The 23,172-nt window shown below is 38.0% G+C and overlaps 1 protein-coding gene across 1 annotated transcript; it reads left to right on the forward strand.

Moving 5' to 3' along the window:
• Nucleotides 1-353: 353 nt before the first annotated feature.
• Nucleotides 354-22,152, forward strand: LOC145258280 (uncharacterized). The gene is made up of 2 exons (XM_080116284.1): nucleotides 354-1,309; nucleotides 22,045-22,152. The coding sequence occupies exon 1, from the start codon at nucleotides 366-368 to the stop codon at nucleotides 909-911; it is 546 nt and encodes a 181-aa protein (XP_079972410.1). The 5' UTR covers nucleotides 354-365; the 3' UTR covers nucleotides 912-1,309; nucleotides 22,045-22,152.
• The last annotated feature ends 1,020 nt before the right edge of the window (nucleotides 22,153-23,172 follow it).

Consider the following 23,172-nt stretch of genomic DNA (forward strand, 5'->3'; position numbering starts at 1 on the left):
TATATATATATATATTTTATATATATATATATCTTTTTATATATATATATATATTTTATATATATATATTGTATATATATATATATATATTATATATATATATATTTATATATATATATATTTTATATATATATATATTTTTTATATATATATATATATTTTATATATGTATATATATATTTTATATATATATATTTTATAGATATATATATACAGGGTGTTTCAAAAGTCTTGGGAACATTACAAATGCGTATATCTCATGTTCTATTCCAGGTAGAAAAATGAAACTGGTGCCATTTTAAAGCTTGCTTAATCAAGTTTTTGGTCATACTAATGATTTTTGTCTTATCTTTCCAGGTGCAGTAATGGCGTTCTCTAAACAAGACAAGGCATTTTGCGTCCTCCAATTTGCAAAGACTGAATCGTGGACATGTGTTCAGCGTGCATTTCGCAGGAAATTTAAAAAAGAAGCCCCTGAAAGGAAATCCATTGTCAGATGGCATGCTAAATTTGTGAAAGATGGGTGTTTATGCCCAAGTAAGCGAACAGGTCGCCCTTCAACTTCAGAAGATGCAGTTGAGCAAGTTCGGACAGCCTTTCAGCGGAGCCCCCGTAAATCAGTGAGAAGATCCAGCAGGGATAACGGCTTTGATGACCGGCTTGTTTTTAGCGATGAGGCCTTCCATCTGAATGGCAAAGTTAACAAGCATAACACTCGCATATGGGGTACTGAGAATCCTCATGAACTTTTTGAGCATGAGCGAGATTCACCAAAAGTGAATGTGTTTTGTGCAATTTCCAAGAAAGGTGTCTATGGACCATTCTTCTTTGAAGAGGCAACTATCACTGGTGAATCCTATCTCAACATGCTGGAAGACTGGTTAATGGCTCAGTTGGAAGAAGCAGACTGATGACTTCATCTTTCAACAAGATGGTGCACCACCACACTGGAGTCTTAGAGTAAGGCAGTTTCTTAACACAAGGCTGCCTGGTAGATGGATTGGGAGATCTGGGCGAGGTGATGACATTCTCATGCCCTGGCCTCCTAGGTCTCCAGATCTTACCCCGTGTGACTTTTTTCCTTTGGGATTTTGTCAAGCAACAAGTCTATGTGCCGCCCCTTCCAAGAGATATTGACGAACTAAAGGCTCGAGTAGCGGCAGTTGTGGGAACCATCAACGTCAAGATGCTGGAACGCGTTTGGCAGGAAATGGACTATCGACTAGATGTCTGCCGTGTGATGAATGGTGCTCATATTGAGCAACTTTGAAGATTCCCCACAAAACTTGAAACTTTAACCTTTCCAACGGTACCAATTTCATTTTTCAACTCCTAATAGTTTTTGAGTTATAAACAATCGTTATGTTCCCAAGACTTTTGAAACACCCTGTATATTTTTTATATATATATGTATATTTTATATATGTATATATATATTTTATAGATATATATTTTATAGATATATATATATATTTTATATATATATATATATATATATATATATATATATATATATATATATAGTAATTTATAAAATATATATGGCGATTAAGCTACACTGAATATTCGGCGTTTCATCCACTCTAGGATTCCTCAGGCTTATGCGCGAATTCTGTAGTTGTTTATCGTTTTTATATGGTCCTCTTATATTGAGGATTTAGTTAGCCAATCAGCTTTCTAGTATCCACCGCGCCCCTTCGTATCAGCCAATGGGCATGTCTTTTATCAAACAAAGGATCTGCTTAAAACTAGGTTAGTGGCTTAAGGCAGACATTTTTTTTTTTTAGTTTATATATGAATATACATGTGTACATACATATATGCACATATATATACATATATATATATACATACATATATGTGTGATCGTTTATGTATATTCATGTTTATTTAATTTATTTGTTTATTTTCTATTGTTGTTGTTAGTTTTAAAACTATTTTGTATCGCTATCCTAGAGTAAATTTTATTTTGTGCACACAGTTATTTGCGATTTCTCTTCTACATTTTAATAGATTTTGGGGTTCTTTAAAGTACAGGATAGCAAATTTTTCATGAAGGCATAATCTACATGGGTCGTCTAAATGCCTACACGTGGTAGCTTGTCTTATTATTTTCCATTCGACTACCGGCAAATGTCCACTTTCTTTGAGTTCCCAGTATTTATTCGCTAGTGTTGTTTTTATACAGTGTTTTTTATTGTTGAATGTACTTTTGTGGTCATAGTATCGGGTGTTGAAATCTAAGGAAGTCATACCTACGTAATATTTCTTGTTATTTGGGTTTTCTTTCGCAAATATTGTTGCCTGATAAACTACGCTTTTTGTTAGACATTTATTTTGAACTGGGCAAAGTGTGCGGTGTCTACAGTTGCATTTATCTTGTTCGTTATTAGTATTTTTATTTATAGTATGGTTGTTCTTGTCCGGGGTTGGTTTGTTATTATTATTATTATTATTATTATTATTTCTGCTAGTGTTAGTTTTATTTTTGTCATGGTGTCTACTTTTTTATTGTCTATTTTGTTATTGTTTACATTGTTTTTATTTAGTATTTTGTTATTATGTGCTTTAATTATCATCTCTAAATTTTCGCAACAACTGTAGGATAACTAAGGTATTTTTATTGAAGATTTTGTATAAGGGGTTGGTTGCGGGAAAGTGTTTTTCAATAAGATCCAGAAATTTCTTGCCAAGTTTTGTTTTTAACATTTGATTGTATGGGGCCGTATACCAAATTATAGTTCTTTTTCTTCTATTTTTAATTTTATTATGGTTATTGGTATTTTGTTGCTTATATTTGATATCGATATTGTTGTATCCGCTATTTTTTAGGGCTGTTTCGTAGATATTGGTTGACCTGTTAAATGTATTTTCATCGCATGATAAACCCAACTAAACCAGAAATAGGTAGAATTAGAATACTTTCTAGAGTAAACAAACAAATCAAACAAGACCTAGAACATAATCAGAAAAGGAGATAATGAAGGTCTGCTGACTGTGAGTGAGAGCTAAGATGCAAGAGAATGTGTCAGCAGCTGCATTTTCTGTTCCTGGATAGTAGATGATACTGAAATTGAACTGTGACAGTTCAACGCACCAATGACATATTTTGTCATTTTTAATTTGAGTTTTTTCTACTGTTGTTGAACATAAAACTGATGCTCTTTTCATCCTTAATGACTTTGAAATTACTGCTAAGTAAGAAGTAGCATCACTTTTGAAAAGCTTCGACAATTGCAGCTGCTTCCTTTTCAACAGCATGATGTTTGATTTTGTTCAGAGAATGCAATAGGTTGACCTTGTTGATTTAGTGTAGCAATTATGCAGTAATTACTTGCATCTGTCTTTACTTCAATATCTTTATCAGGGTCACCCATTATTAGGGTATCGTTTTTTTTTTTTTCAATGTCTGAAAAGAGATTAAGACAGATGGAGACAGTGGAAATTCCTTGTTTAGTATTTTGTCAGAAAAGATAAACTTGCTATAGTACTAAAACATTTTGACTACTCATTTTTGAGATGCAAGATTTAAAGGTGGTGGCATTCTAAGAAGTGGTCTCAATCTTTGTTAGTCGGAGGCAATTTGGTTGTTTTCTATTGTGTATCGAAGTAGAGTGAAACTGATAGCCAAAATAATGTTCTTGCTTTCATTCAGGGTGAAGTTATATCTTTCGCTACATCATAGAATCTTTGAAAATTGTGGTCATGCTCTTTTTTATTTCTCTCCCACATTGTGACATTGTCTACATACACAAAAGTATCCGTTAGGTTTTCCTTATCTTTGATGTCATTGATACATCTTTGGAATGCATTTACTCCATTAATAATGCCACAAAGGAGGCGAGTTACCACTTACTTTAAATACACAGCATTCGAAGTAAGTGGTAAAGTTTACCACTTACTTCGAATGCTGTGTATTTACCGTTATTTGGTGATAGGCATACTTTTGATCTGGTGCTGTATCAATCATTTTATTGATGTTAGACATCCAGTTCCATATATCTATGATCATTCTTTTTTTGTGCATGTTTATTATTACTGGTCATTAGAACATGGAGACAAAGAGGGCTCTATTATGCTTTCTCTAGCATCCAAGCAGTTTCCTCTGTTATGAATTTGTTGTAAACAATGGTGTGAAGACATGATTTGGTGGCAATAGGAGTTGTACATGGGGAAAGTTGAAAAAGGAGAGAAGGGGGAGGAATGTTTATAGATGGAAAAAAGTTATTCTTGTTAATAGCTCCAATAACAGGTTAATCTCCAGGATTGTCGAATTTCAGAGTCACTCTTTTGTACTTTCCCAATAATTATGTCAATAAAGAGATCCTTAATCACTTCTACTGTCATGCCAGAATCGGTTTTATTTTTTAGAGCAATGTCTACAACGGTTTCACCAATAATTTTGGCATGTTGATTAGGGTTTGCTAGAACTATACTTTTTTTAGGTATTATAATGAGCTTTAGTTTTTTTTAGATATCTTTGCTGATAAATGTTCCCATGCTACCAGAATCTACCATTGCGTCCACAATATGTCCATTTATTTTACATTTAGTGAACGTAATGTCTTTTGCTTCTGTTCCTAGTCAGACAAGACTAAGCAAGGGTGAGTCAATATTGTACAATACAGCAGCAGTAGATGAGCAAGATTTACATACCTTAACCCAATGTCCATTTTTTTTTATATTTCATACACTCGGCATTTCATGCCAGACACAGCATTCATGTGTGCCACAAGTTCCCACAGAAGAAGCAAACTCTTTTACGTTGGACATTTTCCTTTACTGAGGCTAAGTGAGCATCTTTCAAAGAAATTACAGCAGCGGTTATGTTATGAATGCTTTTGTAGCTTTCCAAATGTTTTCCTGCTTGTTCCAGTGATTTGGCCATTATGTAAGTTTCTTGGAATGTTCTTGTTACTGTGTATATAGTTGTAAGTAGTAATTCGTTTTTGCTGTTAGTGTGTAGAAATGTGTGTGCAAGATGGAGAAAACTTGTATAGAAGTCATTGAGTCCTTTTTGCTTCCACCTTACCAGTGGAGTATTGAGCAGACTTTCTGGAGTCCTGTTCAAGGTGCCGCTTGAGAATTTTGTTTATCAGGTCTTCTCATTTTTGTCTATCAGGTCTTCTCATAGGTATTTCTAAGTTTGCACCGGCTTACTACTTTCACATGCAAGTGTTATGTTTTCGGGTTTGGAACGATTTTCAGCAATTATAGCCATCATTTTACGATTAAGTTACTACAGAACTCACAAAGCAAAAAAGTATTTTCTAATCTTCCTACATAAGGGGCTATCCACAGTATCAAAGGTGATGAAATACATATTAAGAAAAATGTTACATAACATGTAAATGAATGCAACAAGTTGTATGGGAATATGCTGAATTTACAGCTTAAAAAATTATCTTTTATATAAAATCTTGTATAAAATTATTTAATGACAGATTTTTTGTAACGCAAATATTTAGAGAAATTCACATGCAAAATGTTAGCATTTTATAAAAATTTCATCAAAATTTAAAATAGCATATAATAGAAATGGAGACAAAATAAAAATTACATGAAAAGTCTTGAACAAGTTGTTGTCGACTTGCATAAATCCCCTGAAATAAATAAAAAGAAATACTCTACCAAATAATGTAAAATAAACTTTTGTTTATTTTCGTTAAAAGAAAAGAAATTACTTTTTAGTATGCGCCAAGGTAGCAGTTTGTATAAAAGAAGAAAGGGAGGAAGAAGGTGAAGACTTCAGAGGATGAGAGAAAAAGTCCGACTATGTGTTGTGGCAAAGTGAGAGACTCCAGCAATGTTCTTTGATGTGCGAGAAAAACTGTCATTTTAGCTACTGAATTTCTGTCTGTGAGCGTTGGTGTTGGTGCTGGTTATCCCTTTCTCTGACGAGAGAAGTTCTCTGTGCCTTTTATATTTCTTTAGCGGCTCCCAGAGGCTTGCAAAAATAAGGTTTTTAAATCAAGCCCTGATTGGTGAAAAATTCATATTTTTGACAAAAAAAAAAAAAGAAAAGAAAAAAATGTGCTTCCAACTACATCGGCCTTTTCTCAAGTGCCCTGCCTTTTGACCCAAGTTTGGTGTGGGTGAATGCTGTAATTCCCGCGCAAATGAATTTATAAATTTTTAATGTGTGTGTGTCTTAGAAAAATAAAATAAGAAACAGCACACAGTAAATGTACACAACTCCTTATACCTGTCTTTGTTGAGTGGTGCATTTTAAGTGAAACAGAGACAAAAATGGACAGGAATTCAAAGGAGGAAAATAGATACACGTGTTGACTGATGAGGAGAACTCTTTATTGTAAAAAGGGGAAGAACAAAAAGGGATTATGGGATATGTACAGGGAAAAGGGAGGTAATAGGGATACAAGAGTTATCGGACTTTCAACACCCCCGCTTGCTCTTAGAGTGTGAGCGTATTTTTTTTTTTTTTTGATTTATTTACTTATTTGTTTATTATTATTATTATTTATTTTTATTTTATTTTATTTTTTGTGTTTACAAAGAAAGAATACGCGTATATATAAGAGAATGCATCACATCAGCAAAAAAAACGAATTTAAAGCCCGAATAAAAGTGGTTTGAATTTTTCTAGTTTTGCTCGGGTTGGGGGTTTGGTCATGATGTCTGCGAGCATGTCTGTTGTGGGGCAATATATAATTTTTATGTTGCCGTTGTTCAAAGCGTCCCTGATGAAATGGTATTTTATGTCTATGTGTTTGCATCTTTGTCGATGCACTGGGTCTCTAGAAAGTGCTATAGCGCTTTGACTGTCCTCGAATATTTTAATGGGTGTGTATTCCTTATACCAGTCCATTTCTTTTAATAATTGTGTGAGGTACATACCTTCTTGGGTTGTTTTTGCTAATGCCACATATTCGGCTTCGCATGTGGATAACGCTACCGTGGGTTGTCTTTTTGACTTCCAGGAAATGGGTGGACCGCCTTTTGTTAGGCTGAAACAGTATCCAGATATACTGTGTCTGTCGTATTGGTTTGATGCCCAATCGGCATCGCTGTACGCGAATAACTGGAGTTGATCGTTTGATTTTGTATAGCATAGTTGGTGTTGCATAGTACCTTTTATGTATCTAAGTACATGTTTGGCTGCCGTCCAGTGCTGCTCATGCGGTTTTGATAAGTGTTGGGACTTGCCGACGATATAGCTTATATCTGGTCTGGTACAGATCATCAGATAGATTAGGCTGCCGACGACTTCACGGTACTTTCTGGGGTCGATGAGGTCAGTGTCATTTTCGGTTAGATCACACTTTAGTTCGCATGGAGTTGTCCTGGGTTTGCAATTGGTCATATCAAACCTTTCCAGTATTTTTGAGACGTACCGTTCCTGGCTCATCAGTATACGACTTTGAGTTATGTCGAAGTCTATCCCTAAGAAGTGCCGGAGTTTTCCAAGGTCCTTTATCTGAAATTCGGACATCAACATCTGCTTGGTGGTGTTGAGCGAATCATTATTATTGGCTGCGATAATTAAATCGTCGACCCATGAGATGATGGTGATTCGTTCCTCACTGTTGTGTCGCATGTAGACACAATGATCCACTCTATTCTGAATGAAACCATTTTTGGTGAGGTGGTCATGCAGGGTTTGATTCCAATTTCTGCCCGATTGTGAGAAGGGATTTGTTTAACATACAGACTGGTTTCTCGCCCGTTTTCCATCTCACTTCAAATCCCTCTGGTTGCTCCATGTAAATCTCGTGGTCAATTGGGGCATGGAGGTACGCCGTTTTGACGTCCATTTGGTGTATGATGAGATCGTATTGGATAGCTACTTGCATTAGTATGCGGATTGATGTGATGTCAGCTGTTGGGGAGAAAGTCTCTGTATAATCTACCCCCTTGGTTTGGTTGTAACCCTTTGCAACAAATCTTGCTTTGTATTTCGGGGATCCGTCAGGGTTTTCTTTAATTTTGTATACCCATCTACCGCTGATTGTTGTTTTGCCTTTGGGTAGAAGTGTCAGCTTGTACACGTCGTTTTCTTTCAAAGAATTGATTTCCTCCTGCATTGCTTTGATCCAATGGTGTGCTACTGGGGAGGTCGTAGCTGCTTTATATGTGTGTGGTACACCATGTGCGACTTTGTAGCAGTAGTCGAGATTGACAAGTGTGTGACCACTCTCGTCTTGAACTGTCGTTACATAGTCCTCTAAGTAGCTGGGCATCTTGTGTTCCCGCTCTGGGTATCTGCGTGTATAACTGCTTTCTTCTATGATATTGAGTGGTTCATTAACACTAGGCTGTTCTCTGTCTTCTTTCGGTTTTAGATTTTTTGTCAAATCTCTTTGGAGGAAGTCCTCATCATTATTGCTTAGTGGAGAAGTTTGGTTTTGTTGTACGTCAGAATTGTTGATGAATTTTACTTGTCTGTGTTTGTACACTTTCTCACTTTCGGGGTGGTAGATTAGGTATGCTGGGCTGTTTCTGTCGTATCCGATAAATATCCCTCTCTGGCATTTTGGGTCCAGTTTCCCTCTTGTGTTGGAGTAGGTGTAGTACACCGAACCGAAGATGTGCATTTTCGAGAGGTCGGGTTTCCTCCTGGTTATTTCGTAATATGGAGTCGGTTTCAGGCGGTTGTTGAAACACCTGTTTCGTATAACTGCGGATGTCATGACAGCATAGGTCCACAGGGTTTTGGGTAATCCACTCTCTATGATCATGCATCTCGCCATTTCGAACAGTGTCCGCCAATTTCTTTCGGCTGTTCCATTCTGGTGAGGTGAGTATGGTGCTGAGGTCTCATGTTTAATTTTGTTTTTGCGGACTAATTTCTGGAAATCGTTCGACTTAAATTCTGAGCCGTTATCTGTCCTCAGTATTTTTATTTCGCCGTAGGGTGAGATATCCGCAATGAATTTTTCGGCGGCGAGTGTGGTGTCACTTTTATTTTTAATAAAATATACAAATACAGCACCGGAGAAATCATCGGTGAACGAGACAGCGTATCGGTTTCCGTTTAGGTCTGCCGGGTTTATAGGGCCGGCTAAGTCCGAGTGAACTAGATGTAGTATGCTGGTTGCTCGTTCATCCGGGTGTTTGTTTCTGCTTTGAGGGAATTTTCCTTGAATGCAAATATTGCAATTTCTATTGTTTGCGTTTTTTGGTTTTATTTGCATTCCACGAACTACAGCGGGTAGTTTCGTTACGTCGTCGTAGTTACAGTAGCCGAGTATTTTATGCCACGTGTCGACGTCATAGCATTGATGGCAGCTGTCTTCGGTGCTTTCATTCTGTGTGGTCGTTAAATAGTACAGTCTTTTATGTACATATATTTTGAACCTTTTGCCGTTTTTATGTATGAGTTCATTTTTATTTTCTTTAAAAATGACTGTTGCTCCGTTTTTAGTAGCAGTTTTTACGGAGAAAATGTCTTGTGGGTAGGAAGGTATCAATAACGCCATTTTTAAAGTAACTGTGACGCGGTTTCCATTTTCGTCTACTAAGTGTATTTCTGCGTCTCCTCTTTTTAATGCGACGCCGCTGGTTTTTGTTCCGTCCGCTAACTCCATGTAGTGGTTTTCTGGCTGGAATGTTTGGTCGAAATTTTTGAATTTCTTCTCATCTCGAATGATGTGAGAAGTGGCACCAGCGTCGACAAGCAAACCCGTGGGTGACGTCGTCTTCCGCATGTGGTAGTCCTCCATTTTGAATGTGAACGTGTGTTCTTCTTCAATGTCCGCTGCCTTTTTCATAGTGTCTCTACGTTTGTAGCGGCAAGACTCTCTTTTATGAGTGGTGGCTTTGCAGTAGTTGCACCACATTTTTCGTTTGTTGTTGGCACAGTCTGTAGATATATGCCCTTTTCCGCCGCACATGTAGCATGTAGTGTCTCACTTGTCGCGGTCGTTGTTACTTATAGCAGTTCTCGAAAAGGAGGAAGTTAGTTTCATCACGTCGTCGCTGCTAGACTCGTTTTTGTGCTTCAGAGTTTCTTCAAAGCTGTGAAGCTCGGTTTTAAATACCGGGAACGTTAGTTCTTTGTTGCTGTGAGTCACATATATAGAAAATGGGTCGAACTGGCTAGGTAATCCCTTTAATATCATCGCGATGATTAAAGCATCGTCCACTGTCTGTCCAGCATTTCTGAGGGCTGTTAGAACAGTTTCTGTTCTTATAACGTAGTCCGTGACACTTTCATCGCTATTCTTTTTGAGAGACGTTAGTTGGGTGTATAAAGAAATGACTCTAGGCTTCCCTTTTCCTGCGTAATGTTCGCGTAATATTTTTAGAGCTTTTCTTCCGTTGTCTGCAGCTTCTCTCATTATCAGGGATAAGCTTTTATCATCTAGAAACTGTACCAGTTCGGCATACGCTTCCTCATTTCTTTCATCGTCGTGTTCATTTGATGGGCCCATAACCTGTTGAGTGGTGCATTTTAAGTGAAACAGAGACAAAAATGGACAGGAATTCAAAGGAGGAAAATAGATACACGTGTTGACTGATGAGGAGAACTCTTTATTGTAAAAAGGGAAAGAACAAAAAGGGATTATGGGATATGTACAGGGAAAAGGGAGGTAATAGGGATACAAGAGTTATCGGACTTTCAACAGTCTTGATAGTGTAGAAATGAATACATGTGACAAGAGTTTCATTCTAACATTTAAAAACGGTTTATTGATTATCTTTGTTAGTAGGTTTGTTTAGAGAAAAGAATTAGTATTGGGGAGAGTTCCTGTGTAGAGACATTGATGAAAGATTAGACAGACCTGTTGAAAGAAAGAAGAGTTCATGTGTGTGTGTTGAAGTTATGGCCCGTAGCCATGATGGATTATTTGTCTTGTTGAAGCTAGTAGTAGAAGCGTGCATCACAAAAGATTAGAGATAGTACTATGGTAAAAAGAGAGTTTGCGTTGAAGTCTGAGATAGCCACATTTTGACTAACTACACTAGCTTAGATGATCAGCTACTGCAGTCATAACTAACAGTTGTTGACTAATGCCACTTTGTCCAGCTCTTAACTCCATTTGACAAAATTTGACTTTGACAAAATGTTTGAATATATGCTATCCTCAGGGCACATCCTTCTTATGACACTTGCTAATATATTTCTTTCTTATGACACTTGCTAATATATTTCTTTCTTATGACACTTGCTAATATCTCTCTTTCTTATGACACTTGCTAATATCTCTTTCTTATGACACTTGGTAATATCTCTCGTTCGCAAAACTAGCGCTGCTATTTTTAGGACAAGTTCTTATGGTCTGCTGAAATGTATGTTGAGCTATCCTTCAACTGCAATTTGATGGGACCATTTCTTCTTTATTCTGTTGTGTTATCATTCAACTGCTGCATAAACACCACAGCTGACTGAGTAAAAGGCATTGATGCCACACACCCACTTAAATAAATTATGGAAAATAAATTATGGGAAATACAATAAGAGATATATCAGCTAGATTACGAGTCAACACTGTAAGTGTATGACTATATTCGAAACTGAGTGGGTAACGAAAGTCTGCAGTAAGTACAGATATTGCATCATGTAATGTGGTTAAATACAATGACTCCACAACTCAATCTTCACTCTTCAATCCTGCAGTCCAATGCACTTCTGACAGCAATTGCTTCTGCCAAACAAAAAAGACACCCTCTCTCCCAAATACAGGCTTTTTATAGGACAAAACCGTCCAAAGTTATTTGCATACTCTTCCCATGATCTCTAATCTATAAATAGACGCAGTGGCCATTCTCTTCTTCTTTCACTCTCTGAAGCGGGTGTTGCCAGTGGTAAAAGGTTTGCACGATTTTTTTTTTTTACTACACGCCCCCATGATCATTAAAGATCATTCACATCTCATAATCCCGTGTCCAGATCGGCGCATTGCGTTCTCTTTGCGGTCTCTGCATCGGCACCGGTTCATCTTCATCACTCCCTGGCTCAGTACCACCATCCTCATCACCTAAATGGACCACATGCCTTAAATCTAAAACATGTCGTGGCATTCCATTGACACTTAAGTTGTTTGGAGATTGCACCCCTGTTATCACTCCTCTTCCCCACTGCGTTGTGCATCGGGCATTAGGCGGTTTCACCCAAACTTCTTCTCCTATTTGGATTCTGGCTGGTCCTTGATCATTAATTTCCGGTGACATGTCTCTAGGATGTCTCCATTCGTAATTAAAGATTGCTCTATGTGGCACTGTGTCATCTCTTTGCCCGACCTTAGGGGACATGTTGTACCAAAATGTGGCCTCTTCAGGCGATATTCTTCCTCTCTCAGCTATTGCTTTCACGGTCCGATGATGTCGCTCCACAATGCCATTTCCTCCAGGTCTGTAGGCTGCCCTGTAATAACTTTTAATCTTCCATTTTTTTAGCATCGTCTGAAAGATTTCTGAGCGAAAAACAGTGCCGTTGTCCATTATCACCTCCCTTACTAGACCTCGTTCAAGCATCACCTTTTCTAATTCAGTTGCAACTGCAGATGCGGCTTCCACTTGCAGTTCCTTCCATATCGCCAGTCTACTTGGCCCACAATCAATTATTGATAAGTACGCTCCCCCTCGGTAGTGTGCTATGTCAATAGCTAGTCTCGTCCAGTTCGTTAAAACTCCAATTTCCCCAGGATTATGTATATTTGGGGCAGGATCGATCGATTGACACCGAACACAGTTCTTTACTATCATCTGAATTTCTTCCCGTTTTACATTCGGATCCACTTGCCTCACCAAATATAATGTTCTCTCCACTCCCATGTGATGCATGTCATGCAACTCTTTAATTTCTCCAATTCCAAGACAGCATATCGGCGCCTCCTCTTTCTCAATTAACCACAGTTTTTTTTATCCATGTTAGCGCATCTGCCTTGTTTCTTTCAGAAGGCACAAACACTGCTTTTATCTGCAGTTTCAATTCAGACATCAACTCTCTAAGCATCCCTAATCTCCGCTTTATTATCACTTCTCCAGCACCCTTTGTTCGTATTCTGCCACTCTCCTCCACAGTAGAGTTCACCCAACTGAGTACAGTGGCTGAATCAGTTCTTATTTCAATATTTGTCAGTCTCCATTTGATAGCCAAATTGACACCCTTTAGAACAGCATCTAATTCAGCTATGTTAATGTGATTAAAGTCATCACTTTTCCTCAGTCAAGTTGCATCTTCCGCCACCACACCGCCAATCTCGACAACCACGCCAGTTGCAACATTGCTTGCATCACACCACACGACTCCTGTGCTCACTTCAGGTATGTGCCAAGTGCCATTAACAGGGTCTTCTTTTTTCACCTCAGCTAGAACCTCCTGCATCACTTTCATGGTTCTGCAATCAACTTTTTCTTCCCAATCCACTCCATTTGCTCTTCTTTTCACATAACTGCATGCTAATCGCAGCCATTCAGCAATTGGATAGTGCCCCAATAATTTACCACAGATCGAAAATAGCTCCCGCCTACTAATTTCTCCTCCCATCTCTGGGATCTCGTTGCCTCTCCTGAACATTAGTGCACCCATCTTATTTTTCATAAGCTTAAGGCCCAGTGCCGCTCCTCCGTCCAGGGATTCCGGAGATTTTGCTGATAACCCAAACCCCTTCAAATGTTCCACAACTTCCTGTGTCGATATTTTCGTTATGTCTACCATTATATCATCAATGTATGAATCAGTGGCCTCTTTCGTCCTACTTCCTTTCTTTAATACTGTTTTTAAAATGGCTGCCATAATCTTTGGTGCGACATTAAGTCCGAATCCTAATCGTGTTAGGCAATAGGTTTTTCCTTTATAACAGACCAGCTGGTACTGCCATAGTTCCTTTGCCACATGTAGTTGCAGGTAGGCAGACTTAAGGTCCACTATTGCGGTCCCTCCTACCAACTGTCTCCACTTTCTTATCTTTTCATCACATACATCTATTATGTCGCTCCCTGTATGACACGCCATGTTATATTCCTAAATACTTAGGAAATAAAGACAAACGTGAGTTACACCGAGTGGTATGTGTAATGGGGTTTATTTATAATACAGAAACGTAAGGCTGCTCGCCTAAGGTAAATAGAAGTACATAGTAACAAGTATGGGGAAGAAAGTCTGATAATCAACACGTAAGACTATCCGTCTTACTGCGACTGCTTGTCTGCCGCTGTCTGCCGCTGTCTGCCAAACAGTCCAATATATATATACAGTTTGTAACCGGTGTATAGCCAGTTATGTTCCTTCACAACACCTCCCCCTGAAGCTGAAATCTTCCTGATTTTAGCTTAAATACCTCTTCCTTTTAGGGTCAGGGCTTAATCTCCTGGTAACTTTTCTCTTTCTTGCGCTTTTCCTTCTGGTCAGCGTTACCCGGGGTAAAGGTTTCTGTCCAGCCCGTATGGTTGGTTCAGGCGAAATATTCATTGTTTGCGGTACACACGCTGGTTTTGGTATATCAAAAATATCGCACAATGTTTCCATTGGTGTCTCTTCCACATTTGGAGACAGTCTGGGACGTATTTGATTTCTGTGTCTTTTGCAGACAAAACTTAATCCTTGGATGGTATAGACCATGCTCCCAATCCTTTTTTTGATAATACCTTCAACCCACTGATTTCGTCCATTTTGAAAATTTTTGAAATATACATTTTCACCTGGGGAGAAGCACTTGGTATTAAGGTTTTCTTTTTTGAAAACTTTCTTTTTCTCTGGTAGCAGCCTATCGAAGACAGATCTTATCTTTCTTGCAAACATTAGCTCAGCCGGGGAAGAATTGACATTATTATTAGGATTTGGTGTCACCCTGTAAATTGCTAAAAATGTTTGAATACATTGTTCGTCTGTGTCCGTAGTAAGATTTTTCTTAAGTGCCCTTTTAAACGTATCTACAAATTTTTCGGCCAACCCATTTGATCGTGGATGGTACACAGGTGTTGTCATATGTAGAATATTTAGTGAGTCACAGAATTCTTTGAATTCATGAGCAGTAAATGCTGTTCCATTATCGCTCACTAAGGTTTTTGGCACTCCAAAACGGCTAAAAATTTCATTAAGCGCACTCACAGTGTTTTTTGCTGTTGGATGTCTAAACTTAAATATTTCTGGCCATTTTGAAAAAGAATCTACAATAATCAAGTAAAAATAACCATTTATAGGTCCCGCATAATCAATATGCAGACGTGACCAGGGTAGGTCCGTCTTTGGCCATGGCGTCGTTTTTACTGGAGGATCTCGAGCTGCTAATTGACATCCTCTGCATGTCTTGACACATTTTTCAACTTCCTTGTCCATACCAGGCCAGTACACATATCCTCTCATAAGGGATTTCATTCTCGAAATGCCCGGATGACCTGTATGAAATTCCTTCAGAATTTTCCTCTGTAACGTTAGTGGAATTACGATCCTCTCACCATACATGAGCACATCTTCACAGATGGAAAAAGGCGTTGTTTGATCTACCTTTTTATTTTTTTTTATCCATCCCAATTGATTTTTCATTTTCTTAATGAAAATGTCATTTACTGCCTCTTTTTTTATTTTTTCGAAAGTTACCGGAAGTTCACGTATCATATTACACATTGAACTTGTACATTCACTTTCGTCTTTAAGCGCAGCAATTACCGTTTCTTCGAAACTTTCGCTTCTTTTAGGGATCAACCGTGATAATGCATCTGCGTGTCCTAACTTTTTTGAGGATACATGTTCCATCTTAAACTGATAGTTTAAGAGGGTTACAGCCCATCGCTGTAATCGATTCGCAGTATGTGTGGGAATGCCTTTCTTTGATCCAAATATGGTCAGTAGGGGTTTATGGTCGGTTTGCAAAATAAAAGATCGTCCATGGAGAAATCGATTGTACTTTGTAATTCCAAATATTATCGACAGCGCCTCTTTTTCAATTTGGCTGTAATTTTTCTCCGCTGCAACCAACGTTCTTGAAGCATGGGCGATAGCTTTTGTCCTACCATCCTCATACTTGTGAAGTAATACAGCGCCAACACCGTAATCACTGGCGTCCGTCGCTAGTATTAGTTCCTTTTCTGGATTGAAATGTGCCAATGCTAAGTCTGATAGTAGACATCTTTTGATATTTTGGAAAGCAGATTCACATTCCTTATTCCAGTTCCATTTAACACCCTTTTTCAGTAACTCGTTAAGAGGAGCTCTTAAATTATGTATGTTAGGGATGTAAATTGCATAGTATTGAACTAATCCCAAAAACGATTTTAATTTTGTCACTGAATCTGGAGCAGGCATCTTTTCAATTGCTTCAGTCCTTTGTGGATCCGGTCTTCGACCCTCTTTGTCGATTATTTGACCTAGATATTTAATTTTTTTCATAAAAAAATCGCATTTTTCTGGGCTCAATTTAAAACCAAATTCCTGTATTCTTTTGAATACTTCTTTTACATGCTTCTTATGATCTTGCAAATTTTCACTTTTAATTAGGATATCGTCAAGGTAGGCCATTGAAAATTCCAACCCTGCCAGCATCGTGTCCATAATTTGCTGGAAAATAGCAGGAGCAACCTTTAATCCAAAAGGAAGCCTCTTTAGCTTAAAAATGCCCTTATGAGTATTTATGCCTAAGTATTTGGAGCATTCATCGCTGATCTTAATTTGCAAGTAAGCATCTGAGAGGTCTATCTTAGAAAAAATTTTTCCTCCGTTAAGCTTAGAGAACAGATCTTCTGCGGACGGAAGGGGATAATTATGGTCCAATAGACAGTCATTTAAACCCGTTGAAAAATCTCCACAGACCCTTATTCTGTTATTTTTTTTCTTTACATACACGGTTGGACTTGCCCAATCTGTGTGGTTAACTTTTTCAATGACTTCCAGTTGTTGAAGTCTATCCAACTCTTTTTCGATTGCGTCCATCGCTGAAAAAGGCACATTCCTTTTAGGTTTGAATACTGGAGTGGCATTTTTCTTTAATTCAAATTTTGCCTCTGTCTTAATACAGAGTCCTAGTCCTTCGGCAAAAACATTGGGAAATTCAGTTTTCAAATCCTTCAGGAAGTCTTCCCTTTGGTTTGCTTTTTCTGCAGTTAAAACGTTACAAAACGAATTTATGGGTTTCTCCCATAAATTAAACAGGACAATCCAATCTACCCCAAACAGGCATGTATTCTTTCCTGGTACGACGTACACTTTGGATTTATGAGTCTGGTTAGCGAATGTCACTTTGCATTTTAATTCTCCCTTGAACTCTAATCTTTTGCCGCACACACTTCTCGCCGTCTTTCTGGTTTTCGTTAATTCAGTCGACCTATCCTTTTCCATATATCTTCATTTATAATACTAATATCTGCACCGCTATCCAGAAGCAATGTAACCAGATGTCCATTTATCCGAACATCAACATATTTCCGTCTTTCGCAGCTTTTTTCTTTATTCATGCGAAGCGTATTTACATTATCGGTCCCTTGTCTTTTCTTCTGGGCACAGTATGTTCCCTTGTGACCTCTGAGACCACATTCATAACATATTTTGTTCCTAAACCAGCAGGTCTTATTGTTGTGTCTTAAACTACCACAACATTTACACTTTAGCTTTGGGTCTTTGTATCCTTTAAGGATCCTGTGTTCTTGGAACCTGGACTTTCTTGTGGTCCCTTGCCTTTTTACTTGCTGCACCTTAAAAATATTTTTCTCTTCAATGCGAGTGTTGTCTTTCTTTATGTTAATCAGACGTTGACACTCTTCAGTGACTTTTTGCAATGTTATGTTAGGATCCGCCTCCATAATTGTTAGGATCCGTGAACGTATATCTTTGTCCCTTGGTGCTGTGAGACCTTGTACAAAGATTAAACATTTAAATTGGTCTGCGGAAATTTCATTCAATTTAAATGATTCGCATAAACAGTTCACAGTGCAAGCATATTCTAGATAGTCTTCAGCTTCTGCCTTCTGAATGTTCAAACATTTGTATCTAGAGTGAAATAGGCTATCCCTTTTATCAAATATTTTCGACAAGGTACTAATTGTTTCCTCGAACGAAACCTCCTCCGGTTTTTTTGGTAGAATTAGATTTGCATACTTGGTGTTTTCATCAGTACCCAGTTTTTGTAGTAGCAGGGTAACTTTTTCCTCATCGGTCCAGTCTAAACATCTTTTCGTAAAAATTGTTTCGTATCTTCTGTAGTATGCAGGGAAAGTAACACCAGTATCCGGGGAGTAACGAAATTCCGTTAGTGAATTTGAAATACCCTCGGCAGAAAAATTAGTCTTCTTCCCGGTCGACGTTAGAATTAGCTTTTCTAAATTCTTTTGCTGTGTCGACATTTGTCGTTGTAGTATGTTTGTTTGTTCTTGTTGTGCCTCTAAAGTTTTTTGTGTTCTTTCTTGTTGTTGTTGCAGCTGTTGCTGTTGTTGTTGAATTTGTTGTTGTTGTTGTTGTTGCGCTAAAAATTGTTGAGTCATTTTTTGTCTGTTCCTGGATGCTAAGGGCTAGAGCCTTAGTTAACTCTGCTAATTGTTCCATGTTAGCTTCTAGTACAAAAATGTCTTTTCGAATTCTACACAATAATTCCAAAGAAAAATCGTAAATTTACGTATATCGTAAATTAGTAGCAATATGCAGACACAACACGTTTCAACAAAGTTCATCCATAGTAATTCAACAGGCTTTGTAAAATAATTCTTTTTTTTTTTTTTTTTTTTTTCAACAACGTAAGTTCATACACAAAATATTTCTTACTTCCCACGACAAATAGTTCCAATTATTTATATAAAGGCAATAACAAACAATTAATTTTCCAAAAAAAAAAATATATATGGCTGCCGTTCCCACGTGGCATAAAATGGTACAATAGTCGTTGTATTTATATTTTTTCTTTCGAAACTCGTAATCCTTTAGTGTAGTTTCGAATTCAACTTGCGACCATTTTTTTTTTTTTTTTTTTTACTTGTCAAAATAAATATAAATTCCACTTTACCTTGAACATGTTTCTATAATTTCTTGTGAGTTCTTTACGAAGAAAAATCCGTACTTTTCGCTACTTTAGGTAGGAAAAATTTTTAAATTCATTGACGCACGTGGTCAAAAATCCTTGTGTAGTTTGTTTTTTTCGTAAAACAAAAAATCCTTGCATTGTACACAGTCCTTGGTATGGTAATTTATCTCTGTTAAGAGAAAGAACATCCTTTCGTCGCCATTGTTATATTCCTAAATACTTAGGAAATAAAGACAAACGTGAGTTACACCGAGTGGTATGTGTAATGGGGTTTATTTATAATACAGAAACGTAAGGCTGCTCGCCTAAGGTAAATAGAAGTACATAGTAACAAGTATGGGGAAGAAAGTCTGATAATCAACACGTAAGACTATCCGTCTTACTGCGACTGCTTGTCTGCCGCTGTCTGCCAAACAGTCCAATATATATATACAGTTTGTAACCGGTGTATAGCCAGTTATGTTCCTTCACAACACGCCACAAAATGGTTCAACTCACGAAAGTCGAACACTGGCCTAACTTTCCCTTTTGTGGCCTGAAATACTGCCATCAATGGCAACACGCCTTTTCTTTCTCCTTTCCATGGTAACGGAATACCATCCGATATCCATCTTTCCACCTCTTTCTCGAATTCTAATTTCTTATCGCCTTCCAGAGAGTTTTATAATATTGGACTTTGTTCTGCAATACTGGAGGCTCTCCCTTCCATGTCCATCTTACTGTCCATTTATCTCCATCGAAGTTTGCTTCAAAGTCTTTATCCTCGATTTTGCAAACATTCAGCTGATGGGCAGCCACGGCACATTGTATATCTCCAAACTTCACTTTGGCTTTCTTTATAGTTACACCTCCCAGCTCATTAATCACGTCCATTCCAATTATAACGTCGATCCCATCAACGATGTGATTCATCAAGATTGCCCTCACCTTTACGTGCATTCCACAGACTTTTATCTCCACTTGTCTGGCTCCTTTACATTCTATATTCCTCCCATCAACTGCTTTCACTGTACCGCTCCTTCCATATCCCTTCAAAAGTTTGGAATTGATTAAAGTAGTGGTGCACCCAGTATCGACAAGTGCAGTCATTACAGAATCATTCACCTCTACTTCTATTATAGGAAGAGGCCAGTATCGCGCCTTCATTTCATTGCTAGGGTAGCTTGCGGCGCAGAAGCTCCCCCTTGCCCGTTTCCCTGAATCTGAGGACAATATCTCGCAATGTGGCCAAATTTTCCACAATTGTAGCATGTTGCCCTGGCCCTAGGGATCTCTGTGTAATCTTTTTTTAGGTGCGGTCCTTGACATCTAAAGCACTGAAGGCTTGATTCTTTCTTTCCCTTATTAGTCTCATTAGTTTGCGCACTTGCGGCCAATGTCCGAGTTTCTACGACTCTTTTGCTGACTAAAAGCCGTGCAGTCGGTATCAGTTTGCTGACATCCATTCTCTCTATGTTCGGTAGCTGCTGTAATGCCACAGATACATCGTCTGGGAATCCAGTTATGAATGCCAGTTTGGCTGTATGTTCCAGCCCTCTTCCCAGATATCTCGCCAGTCCAGCCAATCTTTTGATTTTATTAGTATAAACATCCACCAATTCTCCTGTCCACTTGAATCGTTGCAGTTTTTCGTATGTCTCAAAAGGCCCCTCAGTGAAGGCGGTCACGAGTCTCATCTCTATCAGTTCTGCATCTTCTTGTTCTGCATTATTCATCTCAAGATAGAGAGCGAGTGCATCTCCCTGCAAAAAAAGTGGAATAAAACTGGCAAGGTCTGGCACATGTTCAAGCTTAGCCACCAGTTTTACTTTCTTTATCCATCCGACTACATCACCTTCTCCACTAAAAGGTGGTATCACATCTTTTCCCAATCTCAACATCCCAGATTCCATGATCTGTTCTTGGCCGAAATAGCTTGTGGTTAAATACAATGACTCCACAACTCAATCTTCACTCTTCAATCCTGCAGTCCAATGCACTTCTGACAGCAATTGCTTCTGCCAAACAAAAAAGACACCCTCTCTCCCAAATACAGGCTTTTTATAGGACAAAACCGTCCAAAGTTATTTGCATACTCTTCCCATGATCTCTAATCTATAAATAGACGCAGTGGCCATTCTCTTCTTCTTTCACTCTCTGAAGCGGGCGTTGCCAGTGGTAAAAGGTTTGCACGATTTTTTTTTTTTTACTACATGTAAAAAATCTATACCTTTTTACAAGATTGTATCCATCATCAAGTGACGAGGAAGACAGAAAAAATAAGCTGCTAATTTGCTTTAGCTCAGACTCCCCAAACAATGTAAGAAGTTTACCTACAGGTGTTGACTCATTCAATGAAGCTTCAGATGAGAGTCCATCTGAAGTGTGAGCTTGCATTGTTTTATTTGAAGACTGAGATGGAGAGATTTGGGGAAAATGTGATTGGAGAACTACGTAGACAGAGTAATGCACACTAGTATTTTGCTGCAAACAGTAGATGTAAAATGTTTCTGACTTGTGATGGGGGTATGAGACGAATGGATTCGCCAATCATTTTTATAACCAACGGCTGTGCTAAACAACCAATGAAAACGTTGCAAAATTATTATAAAAATTGTCGAATTTTGAATTCAATCAGTTCGCCATTTGCTACGTCACGGACCGCATTTAATTCTTCACCGCCATCTTGGTTACTGATCTGAACTACGCCGCCATCTTTGTTCAACATAATATCTCAGAACTTAAGAGGTTAACTACGCCACGGACCGCATTTGATTCTTGGTCGCCATCTTGGTTACTGATCTGAACTATGCCGCCATCTTTGTTCAACACAATGTCGTAGCTTTTTTGTCTGGCATTCAGCTTATATCTTTTGTCATTTTCCCCTGTGCACACACATCACAATTTGGGAGATCGCCTGAAGGTATTTTCATACCTTCGACTACATTTGGTAAGTCTTTAATATCGGCTGTATTGCAGTATCCTAGAATTTTATGCCAGGTTTCCAAGTCGTGACAGGCAGTTTTTGAGGGAACCATACTTTTTAAATAATATAGTCAGCCATTTTCTTTAATGTCAAATACAGTTCCATTGGGGTATGTCAATTTTGATGTATTTTGGCCAAATTGTATATTCGCGCCTTGTTTAATTGCAGCCTGCACGGAAAATATGAAGATATGAGCCGAACATCAGACAAAAATGCTATGAAAATTCTCTCACTTGTGCATTGTGACTTAGCAGGTCCGATCAGCCCGATGGGGAGAAACAATCTAAGGTACGTTTTGAACTTTATTGATGATTTTTTCGGTTTAATTATGGTTTATTTTCTAAAAAACAAATCCGACACTATCCTCGCCACTAAGAAATATTTAGCTGATGTTGCCCCGTATGGTTCAGTAAAATGTATTCGCTCAAACAATGGGACTGAATTTACTAGTAAAGACTTTGAACTTCTATTAATTAACCACCGTATTAAACACGAGAAATCGGCGCCGTACTCCCCCTTCCAAAATGGCACTGCTGAAAGGGCATGGCGAACCCTTTTTGAGATGACAAGATGCCTAATCGAATCGAAATTAGCGCATAGTTTATGGACAAACGCTTTAATGGCAGCAGCATATATCAGAAATAGATCGTTCAATAAGAGGCTAGGAAAGACGCTGTATGAAGTGTTTTGCGGTGTAAAACCTAAAATGAACAGAATGCATCTATTTGGTTCTGATTGTTTTGCATTTATAGAAAACACCAGTAAACTAAATACTAAAAGCGAAAAAGGTACTTTCGTAGGATACGATAAAAATAGTCCGGCATACTTAATCTACTTCCCAACTCAAAATGCCATAAAAAAAGGTTAGATGTGTAAAATTCAATGATACATTAAATTTAAAAAATGGCGATCCAGTGAATGAAAAACGTGAAATATAGCCTAGCATCTTAATCGATCACAATGAAAATATTAATAACGACGACAATTACAGTACTTCTGACGAAAACAGTAACCAGACACGTCGATACCCAATAAGGAAGAGAAAAACGCCAGACTTCTTACAAATTGAAAAGATATAAGATTACACCGTGGATTACTGTTATTCGTTGAACAGCGCACCAGAAAGTTATAATGAGGCGATTAATTCACAAAATCACCAAGAATGGGAACAAGCTATGGTATCCGAATTGAAAGTTTTATCTGAAAATAACACATACGAAATAGTGGCAAAACCAACAGATAAAAATATAATTTCTTCACGCTGGGTTTTTTCCAAAAAAATCACAGCTTCTGGCA

This window comes from Euprymna scolopes, chromosome 33 (genome assembly GCF_053919585.1).
Source record: "Euprymna scolopes isolate OS-2025 chromosome 33, ASM5391958v1, whole genome shotgun sequence".
Classification (NCBI taxonomy): Eukaryota; Metazoa; Mollusca; class Cephalopoda; order Sepiida; family Sepiolidae; genus Euprymna; species Euprymna scolopes.

Bases quoted from the DNA above. Each gene is read 5' to 3' on its own strand.
- LOC145258280 (XM_080116284.1), top strand. From the start codon at position 366: ATGGCGTTCTCTAAACAAGACAAGGCATTTTGCGTCCTCCAATTTGCA.